The 21,508-nt window shown below is 35.1% G+C and overlaps 1 protein-coding gene across 1 annotated transcript in view; it reads right to left on the minus strand.

The window, feature by feature from the left end:
* Positions 1–18,141, minus strand: part of KHDRBS2 (KH RNA binding domain containing, signal transduction associated 2) — a 1,203,795-nt gene extending 1,185,654 nt beyond the window's left edge. Inside the window, exon 1 of the mRNA XM_053710406.1 lies at positions 18,051–18,141. Coding sequence (XP_053566381.1) covers positions 18,051–18,141 — 91 coding nt within the window. The remainder of the gene's footprint in view (positions 1–18,050) is intronic.
* Positions 18,142–21,508: the final 3,367 nt, after the last annotated feature.

The raw sequence follows: 21,508 nt of genomic DNA on the forward strand, positions 1-21,508 counted from the left end.
GTGTACTGTGTTTATAAATGGACTTATTGGTCATTCACTAAAGGAATCCTCTTATTGTAAATACATATTTTTCCTTTAGATAAATGACTTATGTGGTATTTTTTTTTATGCAGGTCACTCTATGTTTTCTAAAAGTCCATCTTTGTATTATTTATTTAAACACAAATTAATGAAATTGATTGCCACCAATTTGGATTGCTTATTTTGCCCAGGCAGGTACAAAATTGCATGAGCACTAGTATTGAGACACACGTGTTATTCAGGTTGACCAGTAGGTGGTGCTGTTCTGTTTATTTCACATTCAGTATACTATTGCCATAAAATAGTTTCAGCACTAGTTTTATTTTTCAAATTGCATAATTTCTTCAAAAACAAGTTCCTTTTACCACAGAAGCATTTATTAACCCCTGTATCACCTCATCACTGACATCTCCTGTCATCTGACATCCACATTTACCCTCTACACCAGTGCTTTCCAAACTGTGTGCCGTGACACACTAGTGTGTCGGTGGCAGTGTGTAGGTGTGTCCCTGCTTCAGCACAAATTTCTTTGAATTTAAAAAAAATATATATTTTTTTTTGGTTTCCGATTTTCCACCTGCCTGCGACACATATCACGTGGTTGACACGTGATTGATACCTAGTGGGTCACAGATCATCTTAACCTATTGGCGCATCTCACCGGGAACTGAAACTATTCCCTTTGGCGGCACATTGGCTCCTGACTGCGCATGTAGTCTCCTCAATCGGTTTGTGACTGCATGTGTAGTCAGTGAGTGGGATAGCAGTGTGTTTGCAGCGCGAGCAGTAGTCAGTCGGACTAGGGCGGCAGCTTAAATGCTGAGCTGAAGTCAGAAGTCAAAGTGTTTTTTTTTTTGCAGCTAGCTCTCAGTAGTGCATTGCTGCTCCTGCTCTTGATATATGGATAGGAAGTGGAAGCTTAAAAATGCTTGATGATGAAATGCGAGTGTCTTTATCTAATATTCCACCAAATATTCAGAAACTGTGTTTATCCCATCAACCTCATACATCCCATTAAAATAGTAAATAGCTATTGGTGTTATTAATCTTTTTTTTTATTCTTGTACATATATTGTTACTTGTCAATATATTTCGTTATTATATAATTTATGTATGTGTCCGTATCTCTTAAAACAAGTTAGTTTAACCTCCTGTTTGCTAGTACAACTGAATTACTGTGTCGTGAAATGATGTAGGTCTAACAAAGTGTGTCACCAACATGAAAAGTTTGGAAAGCTCTGCTCTACACACACCTCACTCATCCAGCACATAACTCTGCGTCTCTCACTCAGATGCTTCCTGATATGCTGTGCACCAAGCTCCACCCCTCCATCAGCACAGCTAACACAGTGGGCTTCAGTTAGTTACTAGTTCTGCTCTATTCTGTGGCTCTGCTCACACTGATTATACAGCTTTATTTTCACTCCTCAGTGCACCATTGCTTCCTGATAATCAAGTAAGTCATTTAATGTGACATGAAACCCACATTTTTTTTTCATGATTCAGAAAGAGTGTTTGATTTTAAACAACATTCCAATTTACTTCTATTATTTAATTTGCTCCCTTCTCTTGTTATGCTTTGCTGAAAGGTTTATCTAGGTAAGTGCAGGAGCAGCAAAGAACCTAGGTTCTAGCTGCTGATTGGTGACTGCATATTTATACTGATTGTCATTGGCTCACCCATGTGTTCAGTTAGAAACCAGTAGTGCATTGCTGCTCCTTCAACAAATGATACCAAGAGAATGAAGCAAATTTGATAATAGAAGTAAACTGAAAAGTTGTTTAACATTGTATGTTCTACTAAATCATGAAATACATTTTTTGGGTTTCACGTCCCTTTAAGTGCACTTTGCACAACCCAGTCACCCATAGCATTTCCTTAAGTTACCTTTTCCATTTCTTTTCTTTTCAGTGGTGATCTTTCTCTAACTGAACCTGTATGATGTCTGCACTTTCTAATAAAACTCATATCACACTCAAATTACCATTCAGTTTTGTGTCAGCTGCATAGCCATAAAAAGCATGGTATTCCCTTGCCCTTGAGTCATTTCTCCACATAAAGACCTTATGGCCCCACTGATATCCACAAACCACATGCCACTAGTGATCAGCCTCTGCATGTCCTGTTAGTTATATGTAAACAAGAGAACTCAGATTAGACCTTATGGCCCCACTGATATCCACAAACCACATGCCACTAGTGATCAGCCTCTGCATGTCCTGTTAGTTATATGTAAACAAGAGAACTCAGATTAGACCTTATGGCCCCACTGATATCCACAAACCACATGACACTAGTGATCAGCCTCTGCATGTCCTGTTAGTTATATGTAAACAAGAGAACTCAGATTAGACCTTATGGCCCCACTGATATCCACAAACCACATGACACTAGTGATCAGCCTCTGCATGTCCTGTTAGTTATATGTAAACAAGAGAACTCAGATTAGACCTTATGGCCCCACTGATATCCACAAACCACATGACACTAGTGATCAGCCTCTGCATGTCCTGTTAGTTATATGTAAACAAGAGAACTCAGATTAGACCTTATGGCCCCACTGATATCCACAAACCACATGACACTAGTGATCAGCCTCTGCATGTCCTGTTAGTTATATGTAAACAAGAGAACTCAGATTAGACCTTATGGCCCCACTGATATCCACAAACCACATGACACTAGTGATCAGCCTCTGCATGTCCTGTTAGTTATATGTAAACAAGAGAACCCTACAGCCCTGCAGATTCACTGTCACATACCCACATTATGCATCAGATCAGATACCCTAACCCTGCACCCCCCTCTGAAATCCACACAACCCTGCACACCTTACCTTTTTTATATTAAAATCAAAATAAATCAGATAAAAATATTTTTTTCCATTTTGATATATATATATATTAACAATTTAGTCCTCTCAAAGAAACAAAAACACTAGTAACAACCCTAACATGTTTATGTTTTCTTAGCCTGATGATTAGCGCAGCCCACAGTAGAGAAAAAAATTGAGAAAAAAAGACAATGATAGTGAAAGGAGGAAATATTTTTTATCAGCTGCCCTTTTATTACATGTACTAAAGTAATATGTATTGGCAGCATCAGTTTGAATTTGAAAAATCTTGCCAACTAGACCTTATAAAATGGATGCCAACAAGACAGTTCTCTGACATGTAATTACTCAAAATACCTTCATGGAAATGAATTTTAAAGAACAAATAAAGCTTTCAATCAATGTAAATAAATGAATTACAAAATATTATTTTTTGATGACGGAGTCCCTTTAAATTCATTGCAAAGAAGTCACAAATGCTTCTATCTGAAGTCAACACTGCAGAGCTTCATCTAGTTATTGTATAGCCCTCCCATTTGTGCACTTTATATTGGTCTGCTACTAGTTTGCCCTGCCTCACATTGGCTTATATTGAATTTTTGATTGATGTGCTCTGCTACGGTTTGGTTTAGTTGTTTTTTTTTTTTGTACGACATTCATTTGATGTCTGTTATATATGGTTCCTTGTCCAGTTAAGGTTTTATAATTTGATGTCTGTGTGTTTTAGCAGTTTTAGTGTTGGTCTGGTTGCCTAGCAACTGTTTTGGGCCCTTTTTTTATTTTGTGTATTTATTGTTTAAATGTATGTATGCAATTGTGTGTGTATGTGTGTAAATGTATGTTGGTGCATTTGTTTATGTATGTGTGTATGTGTGTATGTGTATTTTCTTTTATCTCACTGCTGTCTACATTTTGCTTGTAGCTTAAAGGGACAGTCAAGTCCAAAAAAAACTTTCATGATTCAGATAGGGCATGTAAGTTTAAACAACTTTCCAATTTACTTTTATCACCACTTTTGCTTTGTTCATTTGGTATTCTTCTTTGAAAGCTAAACCTAGGAGGTTCATATGCTAATTTTTTATTTTAATCTTAAAGAATTTTGACAGTTTTCACCACTAGAGGGCATTAGTTCATGTGTTTCATGTAGATAACATTGAGCTCATGCACGTGAAGTTACCAAGGAGTGAGCACTGATTGGCTAAAATGCATCTCTGTCAAAAGAACTGAAATAAGGGGGCAGTTTGCAGAGGTTTAGATACAAGGTAATTACAGAGGTAAAAACATGTATTATTATAACTGTGTTGGTTGTACAAAACTGGGGAATAGGTAATAAAGGGATAATCTATCTTTTTAAATAACAAAGATTCTGCTGTTGACTGTCCCTTTAAGAAAAACCTGAAAACAAAATTTGCATTTGCAGATCACTGTGTTTCAATTTGCTAGTGTGCCTTATGTTGTTTTACACAAGAAAAAAAAGCAATTAATCTGTGTCACTTGGTTAAGACAGCTGTGCGCAGTTTAAAAAAAACAACAGCAAAAAAACTAAATGTTCCATATTTTAAGTGTTACCACAAATTGGTTTTCTGTGTCAGTTTGTGCACTCATTTTGGGCTCAAAAACATTCTCCATCACTGCTATAGTATGACCTGATATTGAACGTCAAATATAATATACTAGAAATAATGATAAATAAAGATATCTATTCTTAAAAGGTAAACAAATAAATAAAGTATAATGTATTTAAAAGGATTTAAAGGGATAGTTTAGTCAAAATTAAACTTTCAGGATTTAGATAGAGCATGCAATTTTAAGCAACTTTCTAATTTACTCCTATTGCTAATTGGTGGCTACATTTAGATAACAATCAGCAAGCATAGCCACCAATCAGCAAGCTCTACCCAGGTTCTGAACCAAAAATGAGCTGGCTCCTAAGCTTGCATTCTTTTTAGGAAAGTTGCTTAAAATTGCATGTTCTATCCTTTAATTTCAATATAAAAAGCCCAATGATACAGTAATTACGAAAATAAATACATACACACACAATTCAGGATGTATCTTCTTTTTTGTCTTCAAAAGCAGGTTTTACAGTCAGTTACAATATCTTGCACTTTCAGAGAGATATCATAAGACTAAATAAATAATGTTTTCAAGATTATTACAGAAATAGTGAAGCTTTAAAAATAGATACGGTTTCGTTAATTTCAGTGAAATATTTCCATTACAAGGGTTTAGTATCCCTTTAATGAATTTCCATGCCTGTCTATTTTTTTTATGATTTCTGTATTGTTTTTACTATTTTGAGGCAGCATTTTTATAAATAAATCAGTACATGGCTTCCATCATTTTACAGATCTAATCCAGGTCTGGGAGGCTTTATGAAACTTGTAGGCACAGTTGCTGATAGCAAGTAGAGTTTTGTGCAGGGGCCGAGTCAAAAGTAATCAGTGAGTGGGGTATAGTGTGTAAAACAAGCAGAATTGGGCATGTAGTGCACAGTGTAAGGGCAGTCTATCAAGGCTTGGCTGCCCTTTATTTAACTTCTAGAAACCCTGACATTTATACAGACAGAGAGCTGCTAGAACGATTACAGGACAGAGTTCCAAATCATGACGGTTCCATACTATGCACAATGGCCAGGAGTTCTATATAATGTTAAAATGTAAATATTCATGTAGAATAATCAAAGAAGCTAAATTAGGATTCTAAAATAATGATGTTCTGCCAACAAATCAATTTACAAATACAAAGAGGGTTTTGTTTTGTTCGTCTGCCATATTTCTCTTCAGGATCCCTGAATATCTGTTGCAAAATCTGAACTGTAAAACAAATGTTCACTTTTACAATTTTCTACCAAGTTAATATTTAAACAGAGCTAATAAAAAAAACAATGCTACATTTTTATTTATATATAGTATATACCAAAGATTAAATGTAACACTTAAAACAAAAACAAATCACTTTAAAATACTGAAAACAACACATTGATTTAAAGGTTGTGCATTTAAAAATATATATATATATTACACTCAGTATTGAATATTAAAATGTATGAAACAAAAATGTAACATTAATTAAAAAACAAATGTTGAATATTAATCATACCTTTATATAGAAAGTAGCCATGATTCATTTATGTAAACCAGTGTACCAAAATATGTGTCCAGCCCTACTTTCTGTATAATGAATGCAATTTAGCAGTATATCATAACACCAATGACCTATATAAAAATCAATTACTGCTTTACTGTGCATGTAAAGTATTATAGGTACATCAATAGAGTGACTTATAGATGAAAGGGAAAGATTCAGATAAACACAAACCAAAATAATATATATATATATATATATATATATATATATATATATATATATATATATATATATATATATTATAAAAGCAGTAAGGACCACACGTGAAGCAGAAGTTATATTGTCTGCTCATACCAAGTGGTATTAATACATTTTTAGCTGATCTCATTGAAACTTCTTCTTGTCATATCTGCATCTTAAGAGATGCAGTTTTTAGTGACAGTGCTTTCTGCATGGTAAGTAATTATTACACAAGGCTATACAGTACAGGGATTGTATTATGTGTATCATTGGAAATATAAAAAAAATGTCTATTAAGTATAAAATGCAGCAGATAATTGGACTGAAAAAAATAAATATTCAACACAATGATAAGTTTCAGACAGCTTAGTCAGCATGTTATCTGCCAGACATATAAAAAAAAAAAAAAAAAGACTCCCGTATGGACATGAATATTTATTTCTGTTGTTTGAAAGAAAAGGAAAACATAGTGTTATAAAGTGTTCTTGTATTTATGTCTTATGTTCAACTAACCCCTTAACAACCGCAACGTACCCTGTCTGGACATAATAGTGAGGGTCTTGCTGCATGCTATTAGAGCCTCCCTCCCTCCTGAAGGTTTGATAAAATAGCATGGGCAAGACCACGCTAATGAAAACGGCACCCCATAGAAAGACCAGAGACGTACCTTGTAAGCCGGTAAATGGCAAGCAAACACCTTGTAAATTTAAGCCAATTGTGTTGTCTTACTATAGAATAACATATAAGCCAAGTCTAAACATTTTTTAAAAAAATTATATCCTGTTTTTCAATGGCAAACTCCACCAAACACTTGCCTAATTTGGAGTAGCCACCAGTAGGTAAGGAGTAGAAGATGATGCTAGTGGGTCCCCTCAATCTCAGTTGATCATAATTAGCTACACTTTAGTCTAGATGTCTAAAATGAAACCTTTTCCCTTTGTACTTGACATGTTACCGCTCTCTGCTTTTAAGGATTTTCCATTTATGATCATTTAAGTTTATCCTCAATTTGTACTCAACAGATTGCAGCCACTTGTACAGAAGGCATGCATGCTTTATTTTACTAGTGGTGTACATTAGCACAATTAGTTAACATTAACTGCACAGTTCAGAATTATTGTGTAGTAGCAGGAAACATAGCAAAATGACGAGTTTAGGGAACCAAGGGGAACCTCTAAACCTAGAAAACTGTCCTTAAAGGGCCAGTTTACTTCAAAATTGTTATTGTTTAAAAATATAGCTAAAACCTTTACTACCCATTCCCAGGTTTTTTAAGTCCCTACAGATCATCTTTGTCTCAGTCTATTTTATAAGCTTTTCACATCAAGACACAGCTAGTTAATGTGAACCATATAGATGATAACACTGTGCTCACTCCTGTGGAGTTATTAATGAGACTGCACTGATTGGTTGTTGTAAACAGCCATGAGATTAGGGGACATTCTGCAGAGACTTAGATACGAGGTAAAAAGTATATTAATATAACTGTGTTGGTTATACAAAACTGGGGAATGGGTAATAAATGGATTATATATCTTTGTAAACAATCACATATTTGGAGTAGACTGTCCCTTTAACTCTTGTCTGGAAATTTGTTTGTAGAAAGAAAATAATTAAATTTTTATCAAACCTCTTTAAAAATCTTGGAAAACAAATTGAAAAAATTGACCTTTATGTCAAAGTTTAAATTCAAGAAATTCTTGGTTTCAGCACATTCAAACTTAAAGGGACGGTCAAGTCCAAAAAAAAAACGTTCATGATTCAAATAGGGTATATAATTTTAAACAACTTTCCAATTTACTTTAATCACCATTTTTGCTTTGTTCTCTTGGTATTCTTAGTTGAAAGCTAAACCTAGGAGGTTCATATGCTAATTTCTTAGACCTTGAAGGCCGCCTCTAATCTGACAGTTTTTCACCACTAGAGGGTGTTAGTTCATGTGTTTCATATAGATAACATTGAGTTCATGCACGTGAAGTTACCTAGGAGTGAGCACTGATTGGCTAAAATACAATTCTGTCAAAAGATAAAATTAACCAAGCAAGGGGGCGCTCTCTACTACATAAATGAATATATGACCATCTAAAAGTAAAAAAAACACAAGGTAAATTAAAACAAATAACATATAATCAATCACAAATGCATCAGATCAATCGCAAATGCATAAAAAGTAATATAAAATATTGCAACTACAGTACAAGTCCAATATGAGAGGACAGGTTACAGATATTCTTATCTCACAAAACAGTAAGTCCATAAATTCCAGATACAGGGCTGCTCTCCTTCTTGCAGATCATTCTCGATCAGGCTCTAGACATGGATACAAAAGACAAAGGGGCGCCTTATGTGTAGATCAGAGATGTAACAAATCCCACACTGAATAGAAAGCCAAATGGATACTCACATTTAGCTGAAGCACCCTTGTGTGCTTGGGTTAGCAGGCTAATAACTCAGGGTGTATCAGCTAACCCAGGCAGCAGGTAACACTCAGGAACACCAGATGAAGTACCCAGATGGATACTCACATTTAGCTGTTGCACCCTTGTGTGCTTGTGGTAGCAGGCTAATAACACAGGGTGTATCAGCTAACCCAGGCAGCAGGTAACACTCAGGAACACCAGATGAAGTACCCAGATGGATACTCACATTTAGCTGAAGCACCCTTGTGTGCTTGTGGTAGCAGGCTAATAACTCAGGGTGTATCAGCTAACCCAGGCAGCAGGTAACACTCAGGAACACCAGATGAAGTACCCAGATGGAGTACTGAATGCAGTTCACCCCAAAGAGCGATAGGGGTAAAAGTAAGATGCTAACACTTGGCTTAGTATAACACAAGGTTTATTAAAACTCACATAAAAACAAAAGCTTCAAGTGATAGGAGGGCATAGACATGTAGCCCCCCTAAGGCAACGCGTTTCTCGGCTATAAAATCGCTGTTTCCTCACATACCTTATGTGAGTTTTAATAAACCTTGTGTTTTACATAAGCCAAGTGTTAGCACCTTACTTTTATCCCTATCGCTCTTTGGGGCGAACTGCATTCAGTACTCTATCTGGGTACTGCATCTGGTGTTCCTGAGTGTTACCTGCTGCCTGGGTTAGCTGATACACCCTGAGTTATTAGCCTGCTACCACAAGCACACAAGGGTGCTTCAGCTAAATGTGAGTATCCATTTGGCTTTCTATTCAGTGTGGGATTTGTTGCATCTCTGATCTACACATGAGGCGCCCCTTTGTCTTTTGTATCCAATTCTGTCAAAAGAACTGAAATAAGGGGGCAGCAGTATGCAGAGGATTAGATACAAGGTAATTACAGAGGTAAAATGTGTATTATTATAACTGTGTTGGTAATGCAAAACTGGGAAATGGGTAATAAATGGATTGTTTCTTTTTTTTAAACAACAAAAATTCTGGTGTTGACTGTCCCTTTAAAGTGATATGAAAGTGCAAAAAGAAAATACTTTAATATGCTAGAGAATTTTATTATTGCAGTGCTGCTTGTATATAACTGTGTATTTAACCCCTACAAAGGAATTAAAGTCATGTCCAGAACAGTGTTAGGTTTTTTTTATTTTAGGTGGGTTTGGTGAGTGGGAAGATTTACTGTTAAAGGGGGGACAGTATTTTTTAAGGTAAAAGAGCTGTTTAACTTAGGGCAATGCCCTACAAAAGGCCCTTTTAAGGGCTATTTGTAGTTTAGCATTATATTAGGGCAGTGCTTTCCAAACTGTGTGTCGGGACACACTAGTGTGTCGGCAGCAGTGTGTAGGTGTGTCCCTGCTTCAGCACAAATTTTTTTAACATTTATTTATTTTTTAAATTTTTTTTTTTTGGTTCCTGCCTGCTAGGCATATCACATGGTTGACACATGATTGATACCTAGTGGGTTACAGATCATCTTAACCAATTGGCGCAGCTCAGTGGGAACTGAAACTATTCCCATTGGCGGATTTGGCGGCACATTGGCTCCAGACTGCACGTGTAATCTCCTCAATTGGCTCGTGACTGCATGTGTAGTCAGTGAGTGGGACAGCAGTGTGTTTGCAGCGTGGGCAGTAGTCAGTAGGGCTCACGGAGCTCTGAGGGCGGCAGCTTAAATGCTGAGCTGAAGTCAGAGGGGTTTTTTTTGCAGCTAGCTCCTAGTAGTGCATGGCTGCTCCTGCTCTTGATATATGGATAGGAAGTGGAAGCTTAAAAATGCTTGATGATGAAATGCGAGTGTCTTTAATATTCCACCAAATATTCAGAAATTGTGTTCATCCCGTCAACCTCATAAATCCCATTAAAATAGTAAGTAGCTATTGGTGTTATTAAACTTTTTTTTAATTCTTGCACATACATACTGTTACTTGTAAATGCATTTTTTATTATATAATTTATATATGTGTCCGTATGTTTTAAAACAAGTTAGTTTAACCTCCTTTTTGCTAGTACAACTGAATTAATTACCGTGTCGCGAAATGATGTAGGTCTAAAAAGTGTGTCACCAACATGAAAAGTTTGGAAAGCTCTGTATTAGGGGGTGTTTTTATTTTAAGGGGCTTTTTTATTTTTATAGGGATTCAGTTTGATTTTTTTATTTTTGATAATTTGGTTTATTATTTAATGTAATGTTAGACTTTTATTTTTTGTAATCTTAGATTAATTTAATCTTAGATTTTTTTTTTAAGTAATGTTAGCTTTTTTATTTTAATTGTATGTAACTTAGTATTTTTTAATTTAGGTAATTGGGGTTAATTTAGGGGGTGTTAGGTTTGGGGGCTTAGTAATTTAATTAGTTATTTGTGTTGTGGGGATTTAGCGGATTAGGGGTTAATAGATTTATTAGGTTTATTGCAATGTAATAGTTTATTAAGGTATATTGCGGTGTGAGGTGATTGTGGTTTGGGGGTTAATCACTTTATTATGCATATAGCGTTGTGGGGGTTGGCGGATTAGGGGTTAATAGGTTATTAGATATTTTGCAATGTGGGGGTTGGTGGATTAGGGGTTAATATAGTTTATTAGTTATTACGGTAGGGGTTGGCGGTTGACAGGTAGATAGATATTGCGCATGTGTTAGGTGTTAGTTAATATTTTCATTTTATTTTGTAGAAAAAAAGAAAGAGGATATTTTAACATGACTATTCTTGTAATTGCTGTATATTTGATTTAAATTTAGGTTTAGACACTCTATTACTAGTGAGCCAATCATTTCATGCAATCATGCATGCATATTCTTTATTACTATACTGTGCCAGAAGTTATTGTCAGCAGATATAAGCTGGAGCTGAGACCAATAAAAATAATATTTTTCTCTTTTCTTGTTTTCAAATAGACTCTGGTAAACAAATTACACAATTTTTTATGGGAATATGATCATAAACATAATTAAACAATTGCAAACAGAGAGATAAAGTATCCAAGGAAAACATAGGGGGATATTTATCAAAGCCTCGCTAGCACCAATCCGCTCACCTCAACATTGCGGCCGCGTTTCTTAATACGCTCTCCTTATTTATAAAAAAGCCGGCAAAAAGACGCCCACCAAGTACGGGGCAATGAGCATTGGACTGTTGTTAACTAACAGGCATCAATCTTGCGTCTATTCGGCTTTTTCACAACTTTATTAATACAAAGTTATTAACCCCTATCCCGCCGCTCCCCGACACCACCACAACATAAAGTTATTAACCCCTATCCCGCCGCTCCCCGACATCGCCACAACCTAAATAAAGTTATTAACCCCTATCCCACCGCTTCTTGACATCGCCGCCACCTAAATAAAGTTATTAACCCCTATCCCGCCGCTCCCTGACACCACCACAACATAAAGTTATTAACCCCTATCCCGCCGCTCCCTGACATCGCCACAACCTAAATAAAGTTATTAACCCCTATCCCGCCGCTCCCCGACACCGTCACAAACAAAATAAAGTTATTAACCCCTATCCCGCTGCTCCAGACACCACCGACACTAAATTAACGTATTAACCCCTAAACCGTCAGCCCCCCACATCGCCATAAACTAAATTAAGCTATTAACCCCTAAACCTAACGACCCGCCAAATTTAAATTAAAATTTAAAATTAAAATTACAAGATCCCTATCTTCAAATAAATTTAAACTTACCTGTAGAATTAAAATAAACTAATTTAAACTATTAATTAACCTACCCTATTATCCTACAATTAATTCAAAATACCAATTAAATAAACTAAATTACATATTAAAAAACCTAACCCCACTCAAATTATTTAAATATAATATTAAACATTATTAAAAGTACTAAGTTACAGAAAAAAACAAACACTAAGTTACAAAAACAGACAAACACTAAATTACGAAAAATAAAAAAACAAATTATCAAAAATAAAAAGAATTACACCTAATCTAATAGCTAATCTAATAGCCTATCAAAATAAAAAGCCCCCCCAAATAAAAAAATCCCTAGTCTACAATAAACTACCAATGGCCCTTAAAAAGACCTTTTGTGGGGCATTGCCCCAAAGATATCAACTCTTTTTACCTGTAAAAAAAATGCAAACACCCCCCAACAGTAAAACCCACCACCCAGCCAACCAACCCCCCCAAATAAAAAAACAATCTAAAATAACCTAAGCTCCACATTGCCCTGAAAAGGGCATTTGTATGAGCATTGCCCTTAAAAGTGCATTTAGCTCTTTTACATGCCAAAACCCTAATCTAAAAATAAAACCAACCCAAAAAAACCTTAAAAAACCTAACACTAACCCCCAACGATCCGCTTACAGTTCTTGAAGACCGGCTTAAAGGATCAGTCCGGAGCCGGAGAAGTCATCATCCAGGCGGCAAGAAGTCTTCATCCGGGCGGCTGTTCCAATAGGATTTTAGCAGCTCTAATCCTATTGGCTGAAATTTTTCAGCCAATAGGAATGCAAGGGACGCCATCTTGGATGACGTCACTTTCATTGAAGTTCCAGTTTACGGCGGCGACCATATGAAGAGGATGCTCTGCGCCGGATGTCTTCAGGATGGACCCCCTCCGCGCCAGATAGATAAAGATAGAAGATGGCGCCCGGGTGAAGACTTCTTGCTGCCTGGATGATTACTTCTCCGGCTCTGAGTTGGATCTTTCAAGCGGGACTTTAAGAACTGTAAGTGGATCGTAAGGGGTTAGTGTTGGGGTTTTTATAAGGTTTTTTTTGGGTGGGTTTTATTTTTAGATTAGGGTCTGGGCATGTAACAGACCTAAATGCCATTTTAAGGCAAATGCCCATAAAAATGCCCTTTTCAGGGCAATGGGGTGCTAGGTTATTTTAGATAGGTTTTTTATTTGGGGGGGTTGGTTGGTTGGGTGGTGAGTTTTACTGTTGGGGGGTGTTTGTATTTTTTTACAGGTAAAAGAGCTGACATCTTTGGGGCAATGCCCCACAAAAGGCCCTTTTAAGGGCCATTAGTAGCTTATTGTAGGCTAGGGTTTTTTTATTTTGGGGGGGCTTTTTATTTTGATAAGGCTATTAGATTATGTGTAATTCTTTTTTATTTTTGATAATGTGGTTGTTTATTTTTCGTAATTTAGTGTTTGTTTTTTGTAACTTAGTGTTTGTTTTTTTCTGTAATTTAGTCATTTGAAATAATGTTTAATTGTATATTTAAATAATTTTAGTAGGGTTAGGTTTCTTTAAGATGTAATTTAGTTTATTTAATTGGTAGTTTAATTTAATTGTAGTATAATAGTTAGGGTAGGTTAATTAATAGTTTAAAATAGTTTATTTTAATTCTACAGATAAGTTTAAATTTATTTTAAGCTAGGGATGTTGTAATTTTAAATTAAAGTTGGGGGGTTGTTAGGTTTAGGGGTTAATAGCTCAATTTAGTTTTTTTGCGATGTTGCGGGTTGACGGTTTAGGGGTTAATAGGTTTAGTTAGTGGTGGTGATGTGGGAGGCCAGAGGTTTAGGGGTTAATACATTTATTTAGTGACAGCGGTGTCGGGGAACGGCGAAATAGGGTTTAATACATTTTATTTAGGTGGCGGCGATGTTGGGGGTGGCAGATTAGGGGTGTTTAGACTTGGGGTTTATGTTAGGGTGTTAGGTGTAAACGTAACTTGTTGTCAACCATATAAATCAATGGGATATCTGGCAGCATCGAACATAAGCGTTCGCTGCTTTCAGACTTCCATTGATTTCTATGGTATCCGCGGCCTCCAGGGTGACGGATTGAAAACCAGGTACGCTGGGCCAGAAAAGCTGCGAGCGTACCTGTTAAAAGTTTGATAACTGGGAAAAGGTGTCAAATAGAGCTGAATGTGTATTCAGAACATCTGTAATGACGTAAGCATCGATCTGTGTTGGATTGAGACCGGCGGATCGTATGTTACGTCACACATTTCAACATTTGCCGGTCTGTAGGCTTTGATAACTAGGTTGGATCAATCTTGCAACAATTAGGCTGCGGAATTCCGGCATATTTGCGGTTGAGTCTTTGATAAATATCCCCCATAGTGTGTGTCTGGATAGATACATAGATAGATTGTAAATAAGGTGTTAAGGGTAAAGCTGGATAAGTAAATGGCTAAATAGTAGCAGATATGTAGTAGTATAAAATATTGATCTCATTTTCACTTCTAAAGATGTAATCTCATTTTAAAGGCATCAAAAGAAAAATGGTTAAGAAATAATATAAATATTAACGCAACACGCTGGTGCTATATTTATATTAGTCATTAAAAACTATACACACCATTCATCACGTAAAGCTACTACAGCAACTATTTTTATCCAGATGAATTTCTAATTATAATGTTAATGTCAATATTTAACCTATACTTTGATTGTATTGTATGAAAAATATATATCTGCCTCTATGTACAAAGTAACCCATATATAACTATGAAAGTCTTTACACAGGATAGACAAATGCATTGTTAAACCTGAAAAGGTGCTCTAAATCAATATGTAACTGAGTAAATACAAGTTTCATGGTTTCATAAACCATTTAATTAAGTAAACATTAAAGTTCTCCCAAGCACTAAATTAAAGTTAACCAAAAGGATAGGAGTATAAGTTAAATGTCAGAGTTTTCTCTATAATTTAAAGGTATAGGAAAGTCAAAATTAAACTTGCAAGAATCAGATAGAGTATGCAATTTTAAGACACTTTTAAAAATGTTTCTATTTTCAAATATGGTTTGTTCTCTTGGTATCCATTGTTGAAAATGAATACGCACATATCCTACGCTAGTGGGAGCTAGCAGGTGATTGGTGCCTGCATACAATTGTCTCTTGCGATTGGCTACATAGATGTGTTCAGTTAACTGCCAGTAGTGTAATGCTGTTCCTTTAGCAAAGGATAACAAGAGAATGAAGCATATTTGATAACAAAAGTAAATTTAAAAGTTGTTTAAAATTGTATGTTCTATCCGAATCATGAATTAAAGCTTTTGGGTTTCCTGTCCCTTTAAACATGCACCTTTTGCAGTGCAAATTAAACAGACTGACAGAAAATTTGAAACATATTGAAATTTGTGTGCAGAAATGATAGCTAGATGCATTATACAGCATTTTGTACACTATTATCCATTATAATACTGTGTGATAGCATTGTCTATACGTAATGGACTATTACTTTTTCACAAATGTAACGTAAAATGAAAGCGACATAACAATTCTTTCATGATTCAGAGTGTACAAGTTTAAAAAAAAATATCCAATTGACTTCAATTTTTTGTATCCGTTTTTGAAAAGCAGGTGGGTAGCACTATATAGCAGCAGTTTAGCAGGAATCCTTTTAACAGTGTACAATGAGCAAACACTGGTGGCATATAGTGCTCAAAAGAATTCTTGCAAAACTGCTGCCATATAGTGCTACCTACCTGGTTTTAATAAAGATTAAAAGAAACAAAGCAGATTTGATAATAGCAGTAAATTGGGAACTTTTTTAAATTGTATGCTTTGTATTGTCTGAATCAAGAAAGAACAATGTTTAGTTCCATGTCCCTTTAAGTGACTTTGTAATGTTCCACAAGTTAGCAATGCATCTTCAAAATGATACCAGTAATGTTGCTACTCATTTAGCACACTAACAAATAGAACTTTCTTTCTTTGTATTATTTTTCTTAAACTGTGCATATTCTGAGTTATAACAAGTTCTGTTTTATTGTTGTTTTCTTATAGTTAGATGATTGACAACAACATAGCTCATGCAATTCACTCCAATATTATATTTACCCTATGCATATATAGTGCAGGTGTTTGTTGTAGCAATACTAATTTTGTAAAAAGAAGAATTTCGAAGCATGGGTTTCCTGCTTAATAGTAGGTAACATTTTTAAGGTTAAAATTAAGTGATACCAAGTCACCTTTACTAAAATGAAACATAAATAAATACTAATATCAAATATTCAGTAACACTCTCAAATGTGATATATATATATACACACACACACACACACACACACACACACACACCTACACCTCCATTATCTACTAGTTGAATTCACAAAGAAACTAAGGAAAAGTCAGTTACATGTCTCTAATAATATTATGCAACCTTCTGTATGATTTGAAAAACAATCACAAATTTATATTATTGCTAAAAAAAAACTTTTAAATTTTAAGCTAAATGTGTTATTTACTGGAATATGTTATTTGAAAAAACTGGGAAAATATCAAATCGGAATTGATTTTTTTAAATCATAATAAATGAACAAATACTTTCAAGAACATGGTATGACCTATCCAATAAATCTTTTTCACAGATAGAACCATGTTTACATTTCTATTTAGAGTTGGGCTTTCTGTTTGAAGTATCCTACACGTTTATTTACAAATAACGAATGCTCCCCCTGCTGGCAAAAGGTCAAATTACATTCATGTACTTATTTCACACGTAGAAAAAACAATCTCAATACAGTACTTTACAAATAGACTGAATAACGTTTACAGTAATGGTTCACATACTTGTTAGTATTCCTCGGTGCATAAGCATAAACATGTGTTGTAAGTCTTATTACATATTGTCTGAAAAAATATATTCATTTCAGTACTGTGTTTTATATTCATGCATAAACATATGGTTTTACCAAATACCCACATATAATGCAACAGCCGTTATACACCTGTTTTACTTTTAATGCTATAGGGGGCTTAGCCACATGAGAAATAAACAAGTACATTAAAAAAAAACACACTTCCATGCTTTGAAAGTAAAGTTACAGAAAGAAAAAATGCTGGCAGGTCCTTAGAGTCATTATCAATGAAATCGAAAAAAAAATATCTGTACAGGATTGTTCTATGCCATCGAAATCAAACAAAAACAATAGAATCCAAGATGACTAATACACATCAGAAGTGCTTGTATCTGCTATTGGAAAAAGCCATATAAAATAAAGAATAACAGAATGCCTTGTGATAGCATTTAAACAAATGTAAATATACCTTTAACAGTACCTGAACATCATATGAATTGCAGAGGCTGAAAGGATGGTACTGAAAATTAAACCAAAACTGGTTGCCAGCTGCAAAAATTAGTCTTCAAAATATCCCGAATAGAATCTTATTATTTTTTGCTATTGTAACACTAAAAAGTCACATTCAGTTCCCTAAGCCACCTCATACACTTAATCATTAAGACAATTAATTATAAAGCTTACTTGAGAAACTAGCAGTTTGCCCTCTGCATACAACTAATGCAGCTATCACCTCATTACTTGTATGACACAGATAACATTGTAGACTGTATTTGCCTGTTAATACAGGGAGAAAATACACAACTGTGTACATCGGATTTAGAATTCCACCACTCTGAAAGACAGTTGTTAACTCAGTCACCATTCTAAAGGGGTTATATTTAAAGCAATTCTAGATTTCTTATAACCACAGGTTGAAAAGGTAAAATCCTTACCTTCATCAAGGAGGCGCATAGCATGAACAAAAGATGGATCCAGGCTATCTTTCTCTGCCATCAGCTCTGGTAAATATTTATCCTGTTCCATGACACTGTTTGGACTTGTACACTTTCCCCTGGATAAGAAATCCAAAAGGTAACACAACCTATGCAACGCCCTGGATGCCTGAAGTCCTAGTTCTTTCTGATCAGATCCCACCAACAGTGGTCCTGCAATAACCAAATCCGTATCCCCAGCACATTCTTTATCACACTCTCAGAAACCAGCATCCAGCTCTAAGCCCCGCCCATGCCTCTTGCAGAGGATTTAGCCTTTATTCACTTAAGGTGGTTTATCAAAGATGCTGCAGGGATACTAGCTAAAGCTAATGATTATAGTATCTAATGTAATGGGCCTGTTTAAAATAATAATATACCACTTCCTATAAAATGCACCTTTGATAATGAGTATATTTTATAAACTCAAATCTGGATAAATCTGAATGTTTGCATTTAGCAAATTACGTAATTTGATATTGGAATAATAATTAAAGAGAAAGTGAAGCCAAATTAAACTCATGGTTCAGATAGGACATGCATTTTAACAACTACAAATATATTTCTGTTATATAATGTCTATTGTTATTTTGGTATCCTTTGTTGCAAAGCATACTTTGGTATGCTCAGGAGCAGAATTGTACTACTGGGAGCTAGCTGCTGATTGGTGGCTGCACACTTATTCCTCTTGTCATTTAATCAGTGAATATGTTCAGCTAGCTCCTAGTAGTACATTGTTGCTCCTTCAGCAACGGATGACAAAATAGTGAAGCAGATTTGATAATAGAAGTAATTAGAAAGGTGCTTAAAACTGTATGCTCTATCTGACAGAAAAAAATGGGTCACATGTACCTTTAAAGACTGCTTTGAGATGCTGTTTCAACTCTCTATTTTCATTACTAGAAACATGTTGTGGATTCCTGAAAAAAATATTTTTTCATTGAATAGGGACAACAAAATGTCAGAACATTATTTAAAAAGAGTATCTGACAATAAAAACAACAACAACAACATATGCCTGCCTATATTAGGAACACTTTCATACTCTGGATATACAGTATATAAGTATTTTTGAAACCCTGGAATAATATATATATACAGTGACTCCTCCTTTACACACTCTGCGATTATAATAAAACAAATACATGCTTGAATACGTTAGAGCATGTCATTTTAAATCTATCAACCCTAGACTACTGTGTGTTTAACACCTGCAAAGAGGTTAAACACACATCAGGAAAATCGCTCAGGACTCGCAGAGTACTGCTGGTCCAGAGTGGAAAACACTGGCGATCCAATCAGCAGCACTAGTTGTACGATTCAGCAGTATTTTCTGCACAGGACAAGCAAATGCTCTGTGAGTCTCAAGCAGTAGTTCTACCGTGTGTTTAACCACTTTGTGGTAGTTAAAGGGAAAGTAAACATCAAATATATTTTTAAAAAGATGGATAATCCCTTTATTTATCATCCCCCAGTTTTGCATAAATAACACTGTTATAGAAATATACTTTTTACCTCTGTAATTCCTTGTATCTAAGCTTCTGCTGACTGCCTCCTTATTTCAGGTCTTTTGACAGACTTGCATTTCAGGCAATTAGTGCTGACTCTTAAATAACTCCACGTGCATGAGCACAATGTTTATGTATATGAAACACATAACCTAACGCCCTCTAGCTGTGAAAAACTGTCAAATGCATTCAGATAAGAGGCAGCCTTCAAGGGCTTAGAAGTTAGCATATGAGCCTACATAGGTTTAGCTTTTAACTAAGAATACCAAGATTTGTTAATAAAATTTGTTTAAAATTACATGCCCTATCGGAAACATGAAAGTTTAATTTGGACTTTACTGTCCCTTTAAACACACAGTAGTGCAGATTCAATAGTCCTAAAATTACATGCTCTAATGGATTACAGCATATAATTTGTTTTCACTATAATGGCCCTTTAATCCAATAATGCTATTGCTATTTAATCATGTTGGCTGATTTACTTAACTTACATAAATGGTTTACAATTTGTATATTTTTTTCTTTAATGTAGAGCTGGGAAGGACGTATATCTGGCATCACGACTCATCATTTATGAGACTGGCATTAAAAGTTAATTAGTCACTAATATTTAGAACATAGTTTAGGTAGCAGCACTCAGATCGCAGTCACCTTGATCACAATGATTGTGATCACAGAGAAATTGTTGGCTTCATTTTAAAAATAGTCACGTTTTGGGAAAACAGCATTTTTTGTTTTGAGATGTTCGCAGATTTTCAGGTGTTTCTTGGAGTAAAGAACATGTTTGCAGCTCTTGAAAAAAAACTCTATTTTAAAAATGGAACCAACATTTTCTCTGTGATCATAACCTATTTTCTCAATACTTTTCAACAGACTTTGGAGACCATTATTTACTGAATTTCAGACCTTAAGGCACTTGATAAAGTCCCAAACTAGCCTTTTTGACATATTTGCAAGTATTCCAACACCATTTGTAATAAATCTATTATATTGAGAATGCGCTATACACTCTGAAATGACCATAGATGTTGTTTAAAAAGGTATATTTGTATATATAGTATAGATTTATTAAACCTTAACTCACCTCCGGTAATTTACATATATATATATATATATATATATATATATATATATATATATATATATATATATATATATATATATATATATATATATATATATATATATATATATAATCCATTATAGAAGAGGACTGCACTCACTGGATTTGGTATAAAAAATAAAATTTTTTATTAAGGTGACGTTTCGGGGTACGCAGACCCCTTCCTCAGACCAGGCGTACCCCGAAATGTCACCTTAATAAAAATTTTTATTTTATATACCAAATCCAGTGAGTGCAGTCCTCTTCTATAATGGATTATTGATATACCTGACTTGGCACCCTGGTTGATGTCCCTATTGCATTGTGAGTGCAGACACACATGGAAGTTATATATATATATATATATGTGTGTGTGTGTGTGTGTGTATGTGTATTTAATATGCAATATCCCGTATTGTTAAAGAGACATAATGCTAAATCACTTAAAGTGATGCAGCATAACTGTAAAAAGCTGACAAGGAAATATCACCTCAACATCTCTATGCATAAAAGGAAAATATTTTACCTCAAAATTTCTTAAGCTCACCAGAGTAAGTGCTGTGTACATGGTTATTCTTCAGCTGCTGTCCAGCTGCAAGATGAAAAACAAAAAAAAACAAAAATAGCCAATCATCAGCGGTGCTGAGATATTTCTTTGCTGTGAGATTTCATAGAACTTACTTAAGCTGAATAGGAAAATAAGATGACTGCCTGCACATGCCAGATGCACACTCCCTTGCAAGTCCTGGGACAAGCATCCTGACTGGCTGCTTAAAGTCTCTTTACAGTGGGGTGTGAATACTTAGGTA

The sequence above is a fragment of the Bombina bombina genome, chromosome 4 (assembly GCF_027579735.1).
Source record: "Bombina bombina isolate aBomBom1 chromosome 4, aBomBom1.pri, whole genome shotgun sequence".
NCBI lineage: Eukaryota > Metazoa > Chordata > Amphibia > Anura > Bombinatoridae > Bombina > Bombina bombina.